At 35.6% G+C, this 21,286-nt stretch overlaps 1 protein-coding gene across 3 annotated transcripts in view; it reads left to right on the top strand.

Moving 5' to 3' along the window:
- LOC106574019 (beta-1-syntrophin) overlaps positions 1-21,286 on the top strand; it is an 85,338-nt gene that overhangs the window by 9,591 nt on the left and 54,461 nt on the right. For all 3 annotated transcript variants that reach the window (XM_082959274.1, XM_045696710.2, XM_082959276.1), the window contains exon 2: positions 20,022-20,238. In XM_082959274.1, the coding sequence (XP_082815400.1) occupies positions 20,022-20,238 (217 nt within the window). The remainder of the gene's footprint in view (positions 1-20,021; positions 20,239-21,286) is intronic.

Here is a 21,286-nt window from a genome sequence, read left to right as displayed (position 1 = left end):
AACATGGCCTGTCCTCGTGTTTCAGGGGAGGTTTCTGAGGGGAGGACGGCTCATAATAATAGCCAGAATGGAGTTGATGGAACGGCATCAAACACATGGAAACCATGGAAACCATTTGTTTGATGTATTTGATACCATTCCACTCATTCTGCTCCAGCCATTACCACGAGCTCCGTCCTCCCCAATTAAGGTTCCACCAGCCTCCTGTGTCGTGTTTGTACACCTTTTGAGTACATCTTTGTCATATTATCCTCTGAAACCTTCCCTTGGATTGATGTAAAACGAACAGTGAAGGCCCAAACTGTTTATCAGCGGATACGTTTAGAGCTCCATAGTTCAGGATTATAAACTGTTAAAACCTATTATATTTATGCAATATATTGCCACTTCTCCTTAGAGATTGATGTAATGCAGTCAGACAGATCACTGTTGGTGGAAGCATATCCCTGCCTTTTGCAGTGAGTAAATGGTTGACATCAGTGTTGTTCACATGGCCCTGTAATTTAAACTAAGGTCTCCATACAGTCTGATACATTTGTTTATAGCAGGGCAATAATAGCTATGTTATTCATGTCTACTGTGACTCGTGATCAATGCTGTGGATTTAACGTGATTCACAGATTGTGTCTATGAAACACTTTAACCACCAAATGACCAATGAATCCCATGTCCCAGAGCTGTGGTCTTTGGTTGGATTAGGCCTCTTGTGTGGTGTGGAATACTTCTAATGACTCTAATCTCTCAGCTGTTGGCCAGGTTCACATCCATACTTTGGAGCGATCCATCTAATCCTCTCAAACAATGCCAACCAACGTTTTTCCATGGAGGTGCAATATCTTTGAGTTCACAGAAAGTGTTAAACTGGGTACAAGGTATGATGTGTGTTGTGACTCATAGAAGTGAGTTCAGAACACGTTATAGAATGAATTAACACTTATAACAGACCTGGACCACTAACAGACCTGGACCACTAACAGAACTGGACCACTAACAGAACTGGACCACTAATAGAACTGGACCACTAACAGAACTGGACCACTAATAGAACTGGACCACTGATAGAACTGTATAATATAATTGGACCACCAATAGAACTGGACCACCAATAGAACTGGACCACTAATAGAACTGGACCACTAATAGAACTGTATAATAGAACTGTATAATAGAACTGTATAATAGAACTGGACCACTAATAGAACTATATAATAGAACTGGACCACTAATAGAACTGTATAATAGAACTATATAATAGAACTGGACCACTAATAGATCTGTATAATAGAACTGTATAATAGAACTGTATAATAGAACTGGACCACTAATAGAACTGTATAATAGAACTGGACCACTAATAGAACTGGACCACTAATAGAACTGTGTAATATAATTGGACAACTAATAGAACTGGACCACTAATAGAACTGTGTAATATAATTGGACCACTAATATAACTGTATAATAGAACTGGACCACTAATAGAACTGTATAATATAATTGGACCACTAATAGAACTGGACCACTAATAGAACTGTATAATATAATTGAACCACTAATAGATCTGGACCACTAATAGAACTGGACCACTAATAGAACTGGACCACTAATAGAACTGGACCACTAATAGAACTGTATAATATAATTGGACCACTAATAGAACTGGACCACTAATAGAACTGGACCACTAATAGAACTGTATAATATAATTGGACCACTAATAGAACTGGACCACTAATAGAACTGGACCACTAATAGAACTGAGTAATATAATTGGACCACTAATAGAACTGGACCTCTAATAGAACTCTATAATAGAACTGGACCACTAATAGAACTGGAACACTAATAGAACTGTGTAATATAATTGGACCACTAATAGAACTGGACCACTAATAGAACTGTGTAATATAATTGGACCACTAATAGAACTGGACCACTAATAGAACTGGACCACTAATAGAACTGTGTAATATAATTGGACCACTAATAGAACTGGACCACTAATAGAACTGTATAATATAATTGGACCACTAATAGAACTGGACCACTAATAGAACTGTGTAATATAATTGGACCACTAATAGAACTGGACCACTAATAGAACTGGACCACTAATAGAACTGTGTAATGTAATTGGACCACTAATAGAACTGGACCACTAATATAACTGTGTAATATAATTGGACCACTAATAGAACTGGACCACTAATAGAACCGGACCACTAATAGAACTGTGTAATATAATTGGACCACTAATAGAACTGGACCTCTAATAGAACTCTATAATAGAACTGGACCACTAATAGAACTGGAACACTAATAGAACTGTGTAATATAATTGGACCACTAATAGAACTGGACCTCTAATAGAACTGTGTAATAGAACTGGACCACTAATATAACTGTACCACTAATAGAACTGGACCACTAATAGAACTGTATAATATAACTGGACCACTAATAGAACTGGACCACTAATAGAACTGTGTAATATAATTGGACCACTAATAGAACTGGACCACTAATAGAACTGGACCACTAATAGAACTGTATAATAGAACTGGACCACTAATAGAACTGGACCACTAATAGAACTGTGTAATATAATTGGACCACTAATAGAACTGGACCTCTAACTAATAGAACTGTGTAATATAATTGGACCACTAATAGAACTGGACCTCTAATAATAGAACTGTGTAATATAATTGGACCACTAATAGAACTGGACCACTAATAGAACTGTGTAATATAATTGGACCACTAATAGAACTGGACCACTAATAGAACTGGACCGCTAATAGAACTGTGTAATATAATTGGACCACTAATAGAACTGGACCACTAATAGAACTGTGTAATATAATTGGACCACTAATAGAACTGGACCACTAATAGAACTGGACCACTAATAGAACTGTGTAATATAATTGGACCACTAATAGAACTGGACCACTAATAGAACTGTGTAATATAATTGGACCACTAATAGAACTGGACCACTAATAGAACTGGACCACTAATAGAACTGTGTAATATAATTGGACCACTAATAGAACTGGACCACTAATAGAACTGCTATAATAGAACTGGACCACTAATAGAACTGGACCACTAATAGAACTGGACCACTAATAGAACTGTATAATAGAACTGGACCACTAATAGAACTGGAGCACTAATAGAACTGTGTAATATAATTGGACCACTAATAGAACTGGACCACTAATAGAACTGTGTAATATAATTGGACCACTAATAGAACTGGAACCACTAATAGAACTGTGTAATATAATTGGACCACTAATAGAACTGGACCGCTAATAGAACTGTATAATATAATTGGACCACTAATAGAACTGGACCACTAATAGAACTGTGTAATATAATTGGACCACTAATAGAACTGGACCACTAATAGAACTGGACCACTAATAGAACTGTGTAATATAATTGGACCACTAATAGAACTGGACCACTAATAGAACTGGACCACTAATAGAACTGTGTAATATAATTGGACCACTAATAGAACTGGACCACTAATAGAACTGTGTAATATAATTGGACCACTAATAGAACTGGACCACTAATAGAACTGTGTGAATATAATTGGACCACTAATAGAACTGGACCACTAATAGAACTGTATAATAGAACTGGACCACTAATAGAACTGGACCACTAATAGAACTGGACCACTAATAGAACTGTGATAATATGAACTGGACCACTAATAGAACTGGAGCCACTAATAGAACTGGACCACTAATAGAACTGTGTAATATAATTGGACCACTAATAGAACTGGACCACTAATAGAACTGTGTAATATAACTGGACCACTAATAGAACTGGACCACTAATAGAACTGGACCACTAATAGAACTGTATAATAGAACTGGACCACTAATAGAACTGGAGCACTAATAGAACTGTGTAATATAATTGGACCACTAATAGAACTGGACCACTAATAGAACTGTGTAATATAATTGGACCACTAATAGAACTGGACCACTAATAGAACTGGACCACTAATAGAACTGTGTAATATAATTGGACCACTAATAGAACTGGACCACTAATAGAACTGGACCACTAATAGAACTGTGTAATATAATTGGACCACTAATAGAACTGGACCACTAATAGAACTGTATAATATAATTGGACCACTAATAGAACTGGACCACTAATAGAACTGTGTAATATAATTGGACCACTAATAGAACTGGACCACTAATAGAACTGTGTAATATAATTGGACCACTAATAGAACTGGACCACTAATAGAACTGTGTAATATAATTGGACCACTAATAGAACTGGACCACTAATAGAACTGTGTAATATAATTGGACCACTAATAGAACTGGACCACTAATAGAACTGTATAATATAATTGGACCACTAATAGAACTGGACCACTAATAGAACTGGACCACTAATAGAACTGTGTAATATAATTGGACCACTAATAGAACTGGACCACTAATATAACTGGACCACTAATAGAACTGTGTAATGTAATTGGACCACTAATAGAACTGGACCACTAATAGAACTGTGTAATATAATTGGACCACTAATAGAACTGGACCACTAATAGAACTGGACCACTAATAGAACTGTGTAATATAATTGGACCACTAATAGAACTGGACCTCTAATAGAACTCTATAATAGAACTGGACCACTAATAGAACTGGAGCACTAATATAACTGTGTAATATAATTGGACCACTAATAGAACTGGACCACTAATAAAACTGTGTAATATAATTGGACCACTAATATAACTGTATAATAGACCTGGACCACTAATAGAACTGTGTAATATAATTGGACCACTAATATAACTGTATAATAGAACTGGACCACTAATAGAACTGGACCACTAATAGAACTGTATAATATAATTGGACCACTAATAGAACTGGACCACTAATAGAACTGTATAATATAATTGAACCACTAATAGATCTGGACCACTAATAGAACTGGACCACTAATAGAACTGGACCACTAATAGAACTGTATAATATAATTGGACCACTAATAGAACTGGACCACTAATAGAACTGGACCACTAATAGAACTGTATAATAGAACTGGACCACTAATAGAACTGTGTAATATAATTGGACCACTAATAGAACTGGACCACTAATAGAACTGGACCACTAATAGAACTGTGTAATATAATTGGACCACTAATAGAACTGGACCACTAATAGAACTGTGTAATATAATTGGACCACTAATAGAACTGGACCACTAATAGAACTGTATAATATAATTGGACCACTAATAGAACTGGACCACTAATAGAACTGTGTAATATAATTGGACCACTAATAGAACTGGACCACTAATAGAACTGTGTAATGTAATTGGACCACTAATAGAACTGGACCACTAATAGAACTGGACCACTAATAGAACTGTGTAATATAATTGGACCACTAATAGAACTGGACCACTAATAGAACTGTGTAATATAATTGGACCACTAATAGAACTGGACCTCTAATAGAACTCTATAATAGAACTGGACCACTAATAGAACTGGAACACTAATAGAACTGTGTAATATAATTGGACCACTAATAGAACTGGACCACTAATAGAACTGGACCACTAATAGAACGAATATAATTGGACCACTAATAGAACTGGACCACTAATAGAACTGTGTAATATAATTGGACCACTAATAGAACTGGACCACTAATAGAACTGTGACCACTAATAGAACTGGACCACTAATAGAACTGTGTAATATAATTGGACCACTAATAGAACTGGACCACTAATAGAACTCTATAATAGAACTGGACCACTAATAGAACTGGACCACTAATAGAACTGTGTAATAGAACTGGACCACTAATAGAACTGGACCACTAATAGAACTGGACCACTAATAGAACTGTGTAATATAATTGGACCACTAATAGAACTGGACCACTAATAGAACTGGACCACTAATAGAACTGTGTAATATAATTGGACCACTAATAGAACTGGACCACTAATAGAACTGTATAATATAATTGGACCACTAATAGAACTGGACCACTAATAGAACTGTGTAATATAATTGGACCACTAATAGAACTGGACCACTAATAGAACTGTGTAATATAATTGGACCACTAATAGAACTGGACCACTAATAGAACTGGACCACTAATAGAACTGTGTAATGTAATTGGACCACTAATAGAACTGGACCACTAATAGAACTGGGTAATAGAACTGGACCACTAATAGAACTGTGTAATATAATTGGACCACTAATAGAACTGGACCACTAATAGAACTGGACCACTAATAGAACTCTATAATAGAACTGGACCACTAATAGAACTGGACCACTAATAGAACTGTGTAATATAATTGGACCACTAATAGAACTGGACCACTAATAGAACTGTGTAATATAATTGGACCACTAATAGAACTGTGTAATATAATTGGACCACTAATAGAACTGGACCTCTAACTAATAGAACTGTGTAATAGAACTGGACCACTAATAGAACTGGACCACTAATAGAACTGTGTAATATAATTGGACCACTAATAGAACTGGACCTCTAATAATAGAACTGTGTAATATAATTGGACCACTAATAGAACTGGACCACTAATAGAACTGGACCACTAATAGAACTGTGTAATATAATTGGACCACTAATAGAACTGGACCACTAATAGAACTGTGTAATATAATTGGACCACTAATAGAACTGGACCACTAATAGAACTGGACCACTAATAGAACTGTGTAATATAATTGGACCACTAATAGAACTGGACCACTAATAGAACTGTATAATATAATTGGACCACTAATAGAACTGGACCACTAATAGAACTGTGTAATATAATTGGACCACTAATAGAACTGGACCACTAATAGAACTGGACCACTAATAGAACTGTGTAATGTAATTGGACCACTAATAGAACTGGACCACTAATAGAACTGTGTAATATAATTGGACCACTAATAGAACTGGACCACTAATAGAACTGGACCACTAATAGAACTGTGTAATATAATTGGACCACTAATAGAACTGGACCTCTAATAGAACTCTATAATAGAACTGGACCACTAATAGAACTGGACCACTAATATAACTGGACCACTAATAGAACTGTATAATAGAACTGGACCACTAATAGAACTGGACCACTAATAGAACTGTGTAATATAATTAGACCACTAATAGAACTGGACCACTAATAGAACTGTGTAATATAATTGGACCACTAATAGAACTGGACCACTAATAGAACTGGACCACTAATAGAACTGTGTAATATAATTGGACCACTAATAGAACTGGACCACTAATAGAACTGTATAATATAATTGGACCACTAATAGAACTGGACCACTAATAAAACTGTGTAATATAATTGGACCACTAATAGAACTGGACCACTAATAGAACTGGACCACTAATAGAACTGTGTAATATAATTGGACCACTAATAGAACTGGACCACTAATAGAACTGTGTAATATAATTGGACCACTAATAGAACTGGACCACTAATAGAACTGGAGCACTAATAGAACTGTGTAATATAATTGGACCACTAATAGAACTGGACCACTAATAGAACTGTGTAATATAATTGGACCACTAATAGAACTGGACCACTAATAGAACTGGACCACTAATAGAACTGTGTAATATAATTGGACCACTAATAGAACTGGACCTCTAATAATAGAACTGTGTAATATAATTGGACCACTAATAGAACTGGACCACTAATAGAACTGGACCACTAATAGAACTGTGTAATATAATTGGACCACTAATAGAACTGGACCACTAATAGAACTGTATAATATAATTGGACCACTAATAGAACTGGACCACTAATAGAACTGTGTAATATAATTGGACCACTAATAGAACTGGACCACTAATAGAACTGGACCACTAATAGAACTGTGTAATGTAATTGGACCACTAATAGAACTGGACCACTAATAGAACTGTGTAATATAATTGGACCACTAATAGAACTGGACCACTAATAGAACCGGACCACTAATAGAACTGTGTAATATAATTGGACCACTAGTAGAACTGGACCTCTAATAGAACTCTATAATAGAACTGGACCACTAATAGAACTGGACCACTAATATAACTGGACCACTAATAGAACTGTATAATAGAACTGGACCACTAATAGAACTGGACCACTAATAGAACTGTGTAATATAATTGGACCACTAATAGAACTGGACCTCTAATAGAACTGTGTAATATAATTGGACCACTAATAGAACTGGACCACTAATAGAACTGGACCACTAATAGAACTGTGTAATATAATTGGACCACTAATAGAACTGGACCACTAATAGAACTGGACCACTAATAGAACTGTGTAATATAATTGGACCACTAATAGAACTGGACCACTAATAGAACTCTATAATAGAACTGGACCACTAATAGAACTGGACCACTAATAGAACTGGACCACTAATAGAACTGTGTAATATAATTGGACCACTAATAGAACTGGACCACTAATAGAACTGTGTAATATAATTGGACCACTAATAGAACTGGACCACTAATAGAACTGTGTAATATAATTGGACCACTAATAGAACTGGACCACTAATAGAACTGGACCACTAATAGAACTGGACCACTAATAGAACTGTGTAATATAATTGGACCACTAATAGAACTGGACCACTAATAGAACTGGACCACTAATAGAACTGTGTAATATAATTGGACCACTAATAGAACTGGACCACTAATAGAACTGGACCACTAATAGAACTGTGTAATATAATTGGACCACTAATAGAACTGGACCACTAATAGAACTGGACCACTAATAGAACTGTGTAATATAATTGGACCACTAATAGAACTGGACCACTAATAGAACTGTATAATATAATTGGACCACTAATAGAACTGGACCACTAATAGAACTGTGTAATATAATTGGACCACTAATAGAACTGGACCACTAATATAACTGGACCACTAATAGAACTGTGTAATGTAATTGGACCACTAATAGAACTGGACCACTAATAGAACTGTGTAATATAATTGGACCACTAATAGAACTGGACCACTAATAGAACTGGACCACTAATAGAACTGTGTAATATAATTGGACCACTAATAGAACTGGACCTCTAATAGAACTCTATAATAGAACTGGACCACTAATAGAACTGGAGCACTAATAGAACTGTGTAATATAATTGGACCACTAATAGAACTGGACCACTAATAAAACTGTGTAATATAATTGGACCACTAATATAACTGTATAATAGAACTGGACCACTAATAGAACTGTGTAATATAATTGGACCACTAATAGAACTGGACCACTAATAGAACTGGACCACTAATAGAACTGTGTAATATAATTGGACCACTAATATAACTGTATAATAGACCTGGACCACTAATAGAACTGTGTAATATAATTGGACCACTAATATAACTGTATAATAGAACTGGACCACTAATAGAACTGTGTAATATAATTGGACCACTAATATAACTGTATAATAGACCTGGACCACTAATAGAACTGTGTAATATAATTGGACCACTAATATAACTGTATAATAGAACTGGACCACTAATAGAACTGGACCACTAATAGAACTGTATAATATAATTGGACCACTAATTGAACTGGACCACTAATAGAACTGTATAATATAATTGAACCACTAATAGAACTGGACCACTAATAGAACTGGACCACTAATAGAACTGGACCACTAATAAAACTGTGTAATATAATTGGACCACTAATATAACTGTATAATAGAACTGGACCACTAATAGAACTGTGTAATATAATTGGACCACTAATATAACTGTATAATAGAACTGGACCACTAATAGAACTGGACCACTAATAGAACTGTATAATATAATTGGACCACTAATTGAACTGGACCACTAATAGAACTGTATAATATAATTGAACCACTAATAGATCTGGACCACTAATAGAACTGGACCACTAATAGAACTGGACCACTAATAGAACTGTATAATATAATTGGACCACTAATAGAACTGGACCACTAATAGAACTGGACCACTAATAGAACTGTATAATAGAACTGGACCACTAATAGAACTGGACCACTAATAGAACTGGACCACTAATAGAACTGTGTAATATAATTGGACCACTAATAGAACTGGACCACTAATAGAACTGTATAATATAATTGGACCACTAATAGAACTGGACCACTAATAGAACTGTGTAATATAATTGGACCACTAATAGAACTGGACCACTAATAGAACTGTGTAATGTAATTGGACCACTAATAGAACTGGACCACTAATAGAACTGGACCACTAATAGAACTGTGTAATATAATTGGACCACTAATAGAACTGGACCACTAATAGAACTGTGTAATATAATTGGACCACTAATAGAACTGGACCTCTAATAGAACTCTATAATAGAACTGGACCACTAATAGAACTGGAACACTAATAGAACTGTGTAATATAATTGGACCACTAATAGAACTGGACCACTAATAGAACTGGACCACTAATAGAACTGTGTAATATAATTGGACCACTAATAGAACTGGACCACTAATAGAACTGTATAATAGAACTGGACCACTAATAGAACTGGAGCACTAATAGAACTGTGTAATATAATTGGACCACTAATAGAACTGGACCACTAATAGAACTGTATAATATAATTGGACCACTAATAGAACTGGACCACTAATAGAACTGGACCACTAATAGAACTGTGTAATATAATTGGACCACTAATAGAACTGGACCACTAATAGAACTGTGTAATATAATTGGACCACTAATAGAACTGGACCACTAATAGAACTGGACCACTAATAGAACTGTGTAATATAACTGGACCACTAATAGAACTGGAGCACTAATAGAACTGTGTAATATAATTGGACCACTAATAGAACTGGACCACTAATAGAACTGTGTAATATAATTGGACCACTAATAGAACTGGACCACTAATAGAACTGGACCACTAATAGAACTGTGTAATATAATTGGACCACTAATAGAACTGGACCACTAATAGAACTGTATAATATAATTGGACCACTAATAGAACTGGACCACTAATAGAACTGTGTAATATAATTGGACCACTAATAGAACTGGACCACTAATAGAACTGGACCACTAATAGAACTGTGTAATGTAATTGGACCACTAATAGAACTGGACCACTAATAGAACTGTTTAATATAATTGGACCACTAATAGAACTGGACCACTAATAGAACCGGACCACTAATAGAACTGTGTAATATAATTGGACCACTAATAGAACTGGACCTCTAATAGAACTCTATAATAGAACTGGACCACTAATAGAACTGGAACACTAATAGAACTGTGTAATATAATTGGACCACTAATAGAACTGGACCACTAATAGAACTGTATAATATAATTGGACCACTAATAGAACTGGACCACTAATAGAACTGTGTAATATAATTGGACCACTAATAGAACTGGACCACTAATATAACTGGACCACTAATAGAACTGTGTAATGTAATTGGACCACTAATAGAACTGGACCACTAATAGAACTGTGTAATATAATTGGACCACTAATAGAACTGGACCACTAATAGAACTGGACCACTAATAGAACTGTGTAATATAATTGGACCACTAATAGAACTGGACCACTAATAGAACTGGACCACTAATAGAACTGGACCACTAATAGAACTGGACCACTAATAGAACTGTGTAATATAATTGGACCACTAATATAACTGTATAATAGAACTGGACCACTAATAGAACTGGACCACTAATAGAACTGTGTAATATAATTGGACCACTAATAGAACTGGACCACTAATAGAACTGTGTAATATAATTGGACCACTAATAGAACTGGACCACTAATAGAACTGTGTAATATAATTGGACCACTAATAGAACTGGACCACTAATAGAACTGTATAATATAATTGGACCACTAATAGAACTGGACCACTAATAGAACTGTGTAATATAATTGGACCACTAATAGAACTGGACCACTAATAGAACTGGACCACTAATAGAACTGTGTAATATAATTGGACCACTAATAGAACTGGACCACTAATAGAACTGGACCACTAATAGAACTGTATAATAGAACTGGACCACTAATAGAACTGTGTAATATAATTGGACCACTAATAGAACTGGACCACTAATAGAACTGGACCACTAATAGAACTGTATAATAGAACTGGACCACTAATAGAACTGGACCACTAATAGAACTGTGTAATATAATTGGACCACTAATAGAACTGGACCACTAATAAAACTGTGTAATATAATTGGACCACTAATATAACTGTATAATAGACCTGGACCACTAATAGAACTGTGTAATATAATTGGACCACTAATATAACTGTATAATAGAACTGGACCACTAATAGAACTGGACCACTAATAGAACTGTATAATATAATTGGACCACTAATAGAACTGGACCACTAATAGAACTGTATAATATAATTGAACCACTAATAGATCTGGACCACTAATAGAACTGGACCACTAATAGAACTGGACCACTAATAGAACTGTATAATATAATTGGACCACTAATAGAACTGGACCACTAATAGAACTGGACCACTAATAGAACTGGACCACTAATAGAACTGTATAATAGAACTGGACCACTAATAGAACTGTGTAATATAATTGGACCACTAATAGAACTGGACCACTAATAGAACTGGACCACTAATAGAACTGGACCACTAATAGAACTGGACCACTAATAGAACTGGAGCACTAATAGAACTGTGTAATATAATTGGACCACTAATAGAACTGGACCACTAATAGAACTGGACCACTAATAGAACTGGACCACTAATAGAACTGTGTAATATAATTGGACCACTAATAGAACTGGACCACTAATAGAACTGGACCACTAATAGAACTGTGTAATATAATTGGACCACTAATAGAACTGGACCACTAATAGAACTGGACCACTAATAGAACTGTATAATATAATTGGACCACTAATAGAACTGGACCACTAATAGAACTGTGTAATATAATTGGACCACTAATAGAACTGGACCACTAATAGAACTGTGTAATGTAATTGGACCACTAATAGAACTGGACCACTAATAGAACTGGACCACTAATAGAACTGTGTAATATAATTGGACCACTAATAGAACTGGACCACTAATAGAACTGTGTAATATAATTGGACCACTAATAGAACTGGACCACTAATAGAACTGGACCACTAATAGAACTGTGTAATATAATTGGACCACTAATAGAACTGGACCACTAATAGAACTGGACCACTAATAGAACTGTGTAATATAATTGGACCACTAATAGAACTGGACCACTAATAGAACTGGACCACTAATAGAACTGTATAATAGAACTGGACCACTAATAGAACTGGAGCACTAATAGAACTGTGTAATATAATTGGACCACTAATAGAACTGGACCACTAATAGAACTGTGTAATATAATTGGACCACTAATAGAACTGGACCACTAATAGAACTGGACCACTAATAGAACTGTGTAATATAATTGGACCACTAATAGAACTGGACCACTAATAGAACTGTATAATATAATTGGACCACTAATAGAACTGGACCACTAATAGAACTGTGTAATATAATTGGACCACTAATAGAACTGGACCACTAATAGAACTGTGTAATATAATTGGACCACTAATAGAACTGGACCACTAATAGAACTGGACCACTAATAGAACTGTGTGACCACTATGAACTGGACCACTAATAGAACTGGACCACTAATAGAACTGTAGTAATATGAACTTGGGACCACTAATAGAACTGGAGCCACTAATAGAACTGTGTAATATAATTGGACCACTAATAGAACTGGACCACTAATAGAACTGGACCACTAATAGAACTGTGTAATATAATTGGACCACTAATAGAACTGGACCACTAATAGAACTGTGTAATATAATTGGACCACTAATAGAACTGGACCACTAATAGAACTGTGTAATATAATTGGACCACTAATAGAACTGGACCACTAATAGAACTGTATAATATAATTGGACCACTAATAGAACTGGACCACTAATAGAACTGTGTAATATAATTGGACCACTAATAGAACTGGACCTCTAATAGAACTCTATAATAGAACTGGACCACTAATAGAACTGGACCACTAATAGAACTGTGTAATATAATTGGACCACTAATAGAACTGGACCACTAATAGAACTGGACCACTAATAAAACTGTGTAATATAATTGGACCACTAATATAACTGTACCACTAATAGAACTGGACCACTAATAGAACTGTATAATAGAACTGGACCACTAATAGAACTGGAGCACTAATAGAACTGTGTAATATAATTGGACCACTAATAGAACTGGACCTCTAACTAATAGAACTGTGTAATATAATTGGACCACTAATAGAACTGGACCACTAATAGAACTGGACCACTAATAGAACTGTGTAATATAATTGGACCACTAATAGAACTGGACCACTAATAGAACTGTATAATATAATTGGACCACTAATAGAACTGGACCACTAATAGAACTGTGTAATATAATTGGACCACTAATAGAACTGGACCACTAATAGAACTGGACCACTAATAGAACTGTGTAATGTAATTGGACCACTAATAGAACTGGACCACTAATAGAACTGTGTAATATAATTGGACCACTAATAGAACTGGACCACTAATAGAACCGGACCACTAATAGAACTGTGTAATATAATTGGACCACTAGTAGAACTGGACCTCTAATAGAACTCTATAATAGAACTGGACCACTAATAGAACTGTGTAATATAATTGGACCACTAATAGAACTGGACCACTAATAGAACTGTGTAATATAATTGGACCACTAATAGAACTGGACCACTAATAGAACTGTGTAATATAATTGGACCACTAATAGAACTGGACCACTAATAGAACTGTGTAATATAATTGGACCACTAATAGAACTGGACCACTAATAGAACTGGACCACTAATAGAACTGTGTAATATAATTGGACCACTAATAGAACTGGACCACTAATAGAACTGTATAATATAATTGGACCACTAATAGAACTGGACCACTAATAGAACTGGACCACTAATAGAACTGTATAATATAATTGGACCACTAATAGAACTGTGTAATATAATTGGACCACTAATAGAACTGGACCACTAATAGAACTGGACCACTAATAGAACTGTGTAATGTAATTGGACCACTAATAGAACTGGACCACTAATAGAACTGTGTAATATAATTGGACCACTAATAGAACTGGACCACTAATAGAACTGGACCACTAATAGAACTGTGTAATGTAATTGGACCACTAATAGAACTGGACCACTAATAGAACTGTGTAATATAATTGGACCACTAATAGAACTGGACCACTAATAGAACTGGACCACTAATAGAACTGTGTAATATAATTGGACCACTAATAGAACTGGACCACTAATATAACTGGACCACTAATAGAACTGTGTAATGTAATTGGACCACTAATAGAACTGGACCACTAATAGAACTGTGTAATATAATTGGACCACTAATAGAACTGGACCACTAATAGAACTGGACCACTAATAGAACTGTGTAATATAATTGGACCACTAATAGAACTGGACCACTAATAGAACTGGAGCACTAATAGAACTGTGTAATATAATTGGACCACTAATAGAACTGGACCACTAATAAAACTGTGTAATATAATTGGACCACTAATATAACTGTATAATAGAACTGGACCACTAATAGAACTGTGTAATATAATTGGACCACTAATATAACTGTATAATAGAACTGGACCACTAATAGAACTGGACCACTAATAGAACTGTATAATATAATTGGACCACTAATAGAACTGGACCACTAATAGAACTGTATAATATAATTGAACCACTAATAGATCTGGACCACTAATAGAACTGGACCACTAATAGAACTGGACCACTAATAGAACTGGACCACTAATAGAACTGTATAATATAATTGGACCACTAATAGAACTGGACCACTAATAGAACTGGACCACTAATAGAACTGTATAATATAATTGGACCACTAATAGAACTGGACCACTAATAGAACTGGACCAGTAATAGAACTGTGTAATATAATTGGACCACTAATAGAACTGGACCACTAATAGAACTGTATAATATAATTGGACCACTAATAGAACTGGACCACTAATAGAACTGTGTAATATAATTGGACCACTAATAGAACTGGACCACTAATAGAACTGTGTAATGTAATTGGACCACTAATAGAACTGGACCACTAATAGAACTGGACCACTAATAGAACTGTGTAATATAATTGGACCACTAATAGAACTGGACCACTAATAGAACTGTGTAATATAATTGGACCACTAATAGAACTGGACCTCTAATAGAACTCTATAATAGAACTGTGTAATATAATTGGACCACTAATAGAACTGGACCACTAATAGAACTGTGTAATATAATTGGACCACTAATAGAACTGGACCACTAATAGAACTGTGTAATATAATTGGACCACTAATAGAACTGGACCACTAATAGAACTGGACCACTAATAGAACTGTGTAATGTAATTGGACCACTAATAGAACTGGACCACTAATAGAACTGTGTAATATAATTGGACCACTAATAGAACTGGACCACTAATAAAACCGGACCACTAATAGAACTGTGTAATATAATTGGACCACTAATAGAACTGGACCTCTAATAGAACTCTATAATAGAACTGGACCACTAATAGAACTGGACCACTAATAGAACTGGACCACTAATAGAACTGTATAATAGAACTGGACCACTAATAGAACTGGACCACTAATAGAACTGTGTAATATAATTGGACCACTAATAGAACTGGACCACTAATAGAACTGTGTAATATAATTGGACCACTAATAGAACTGGACCACTAATAGAACTGGACCACTAATAGAACTGTGTAATATAATTGGACCACTAATAGAACTGGACCACTAATAGAACTGTATAATATAATTGGACCACTAATAGAACTGGACCACTAATAGAACTGTGTAATATAATTGGACCACTAATAGAACTGGACCACTAATAGAACTGGACCACTAATAGAACTGTGTAATATAATTGGACCACTAATAGAACTGGACCACTAATAGAACTGTGTAATATAATTGGACCACTAATAGAACTGGACCACTAATATAACTGGACCACTAATAGAACTGTGTAATATAATTGGACCACTAATAGAACTGGACCACTAATAGAACTGTGTAATATAATTGGACCACTAATAGAACTGGACCACTAATATAACTGGACCACTAATAGAACTGTGTAATATAATTGGACCACTAATAACTGTAATAAACTGGACCACTAATAGAACTGGACCACTAATAGAACTGTGTAATATAATTGGACCACTAATAGAACTGGACCACTAATAGAACTGTGTAATATAATTGGACCACTAATAGAACTGGACCACTAATAGAACTGGACCACTAATAAAACTGTGTAATATAATTGGACCACTAATAGAACTGTGTAATATAATTGAACCACTAATAGATCTGGACCACTAATAGAACTGGACCCTAATAGAACTGGACCACTAATAGAACTGGACCACTAATAGAACTGTATAATATAATTGGACCACTAATAGAACTGGACCACTAATAGAACTGTATAATATAATTGAACCACTAATAGATCTGGACCACTAATAGAACTGGACCACTAATAGAACTGGACCACTAATAGAACTGGACCACTAATAGAACTGTATAATATAATTGGACCACTAATATAACTGGACCACTAATAGAACTGGACCACTAATAGAACTGGACCACTAATAGAACTGGACCACTAATAGAACTGTGTAATATAATTGGACCACTAATAGAACTGGACCACTAATAGAACTGGACCACTAATAGAACTGTGTAATATAATTGGACCACTAATAGAACTGGACCACTAATAGAACTGGACCACTAATAGAACTGTGTAATATAATTGGACCACTAATAGAACTGGACCACTAATAGAACTGTGTAATATAATTGGACCACTAATAGAACTGGACCACTAATAGAACTGGACCACTAATAGAACTGTGTAATATAATTGGACCACTAATAGAACTGGACCTCTAATAGAACTCTATAATAGAACTGGACCTCTAATAGAACTGGAGCACTAATAGAACTGTGTAATATAATTGGACCACTAATAGAACTGGACCACTAATAAAACTGTGTAATATAATTGGACCACTAATAGAACTGTGTAATATAATTGAACCACTAATATAACTGTATAATAGAACTGGACCACTAATAGAACTGGACCACTAATAGAACTGTATAATATAATTGGACCACTAATAGAACTGGACCACTAATAGAACTGTATAATATAATTGAACCACTAATAGAACTGGACCACTAATAGAACTGGACCACTAATAGAACTGGACCACTAATAGAACTGGACCACTAATAGAACTGGACCACTAATAGAACTGTATAATATAATTGGACCACTAATAGAACTGGACCACTAATAGAACTGGACCACTAATAGAACTGTATAATAGAACTGGACCACTAATAGAACTGTGTAATATAATTGGACCACTAATAGAACTGGACCACTAATAGAACTGGACCACTAATAGAACTGTGTAATATAATTGGACCACTAATAGAACTGGACCACTAATAGAACTGTATAATATAATTGGACCACTAATAGAACTGGACCACTAATAGAACTGTGTAATATAATTGGACCACTAATAGAACTGGACCACTAATAGAACTGGAGCACTAATAGAACTGTGTAATATAATTGGACCACTAATAGAACTGGACCACTAATAGAACTGGACCACTAATAGAACTGGACCACTAATAGAACTGTATAATAGAACTGGACCACTAATAGAACTGGACCACTAATAGAACTGTGTAATATAATTGGACCACTAATAGAACTGGACCACTAATAGAACTGGACCACTAATAGAACTGTGTAATATAATTGGACCACTAATAGAACTGGACCACTAATAGAACTGGACCACTAATAAAACTGTGTAATATAATTGGACCACTAATAAAACTGTGTAATATAATTGGACCACTAATAGAACTGTGTAATATAATTGGACCACTAATAGAACTGGACCACTAATAGAACTGTGTAATATAATTGGACCACTAATAGAACTGGACCACTAATAGAACTGGACCACTAATAGAACTGTGTAATATAATTGGACCACTAATAGAACTGGACCACTAATAGAACTGGACCACTAATAGAACTGTATAATATAACTGGACCACTAATAGAACTGGACCACTAATAGAACTGGACCACTAATAGAACTGGACCACTAATAGAACTGTGTAATATAATTGCACCACTAATAGAACTGGACCACTAATAGAACTGGACCACTAATAGAACTGGACCACTAATAGAACTGTGTAATATAATTGCACCACTAATAGAACTGTGTAATATAATTGGACCACTACCTGCCTGGTACAGATTGTGGGGTTACAGCAGGGTCACTTTTTGAGTCTGCATGTCAATCTCCTCTATAGTATCCTAGCTATTTTTACTGAAGTTACGTTAGCAAGGACTCTTAGCACTATCCTCACCAGAATAACAGCAGTACAGGCATGACCTGTCTACCAATGAAAACATAGGCAATTATTCCTTTGTCTTGTTGGTCCAGTGATGTACATGTGGGAAGCCAGCCCCTAGACAGGTTGTGAAAAAGCTTACTCATAATTCTCGTCTCTCATATTTCAGTGAAGTACATGAGAGAAGCCACCCCCTATGTGAAGAAGGGTTCTCCTGTGTCAGAGATAGGCTGGGAGACGCCCCCACCTGAGTCCCCGAGGCTGGGTAGCCCCCACTGTGACGTCCCCGTCACCCCCACCATGTCCCTACAGGGGGACAGGAGGTACATCCCCTTAAAGATGTGTTACATCACCAGGAGCATGACTTCTCCAGACCCTGAAAACAGGTAAAGTCTCCAGCATCATTCTGCATTACTATTATTCTGTTTCCCCCCGTATATTATTATCCACAGGGGCGTAACGGCAGGGGCGTAACGGCAGGGGGTGCAGAGCTAGGTGGGCTAACACTTCTACAATTAGAATTGATTGGATTTATATTGCTAGTGTTTTGCCAGATGCAGTGCCTTCAGAAAGTACTCATACCCCTTCACTTATTCCACATTTTGTTGTGTTACAGCCTGAATTCAAAATCGATTCCATTGATTTTTTCAGCCCACCCATGTACACACAATAACCCATAATTACAAAGTGAAAACATGTTTTTAGCAAATGTATTGACAATTAAATACAGAAATATCTCATTTACTTAAGTATTCCCACCACTGAGTCAATAATCAAATGTATTTATAATCAATCAATCACATTTATTTATAAAGCCCTTCTTACATCAGCTGATGTCACAAAGTGCTGTACAGAAACCCAGCCTCAATACATGTTGGAATCACATTTGGCAGTGATTACAGCTGTGAGTCTTTCTGGGTAAGTCTCTAAGAGCTGTGAGTCTTTCTGGGTAAGTCTCTAAGAGCTTTGCTCACCTGGATTGTACAATATTTGCACATTATTATTTTTTTTAATTCTTCAAGCTCTGTCAAGTTGGTTATTGATCATTGCTAGACAGCCATTTTCAAGTCTTGCCATAGATTTTCAAACCTATATAAGTCAAAACTGTAACTAGGCCACTCAGGAACATTCACTGACTTCTTGGTTAGCAACTCCAGGATATATTTGGCCTTATGTTTTAAGTTATTGTCCTGCTGTGAGGTCAACTTGTCTCCCAGTGTCTGTTGGAAAGCAGACTGAACAAGGTTTTCATCTAAGATTTTGCTTGTGCTTAGCTCTATTCTGTTTACTTTATCCTGAAATCTACATAATCCTTGCCGATGACAAGCATACCCATAACATGATGCAGCCACCACCATGCTTGAAAATAGGAAGCATGGTACTCATTAATGTGTTGTGTTCGATTTGCCCCAGACATAACACTTTGTATTCAGG

The sequence above is a fragment of the Salmo salar genome, chromosome 02 (assembly GCF_965601325.2).
Source record: "Salmo salar chromosome 02, fSalSal1, whole genome shotgun sequence".
NCBI classification, from domain to species: domain Eukaryota; kingdom Metazoa; phylum Chordata; class Actinopteri; order Salmoniformes; family Salmonidae; genus Salmo; species Salmo salar.
Note: the sequence above shows the minus strand (reverse complement) of the source record. Positions and strands in the feature narration are given on the sequence as shown.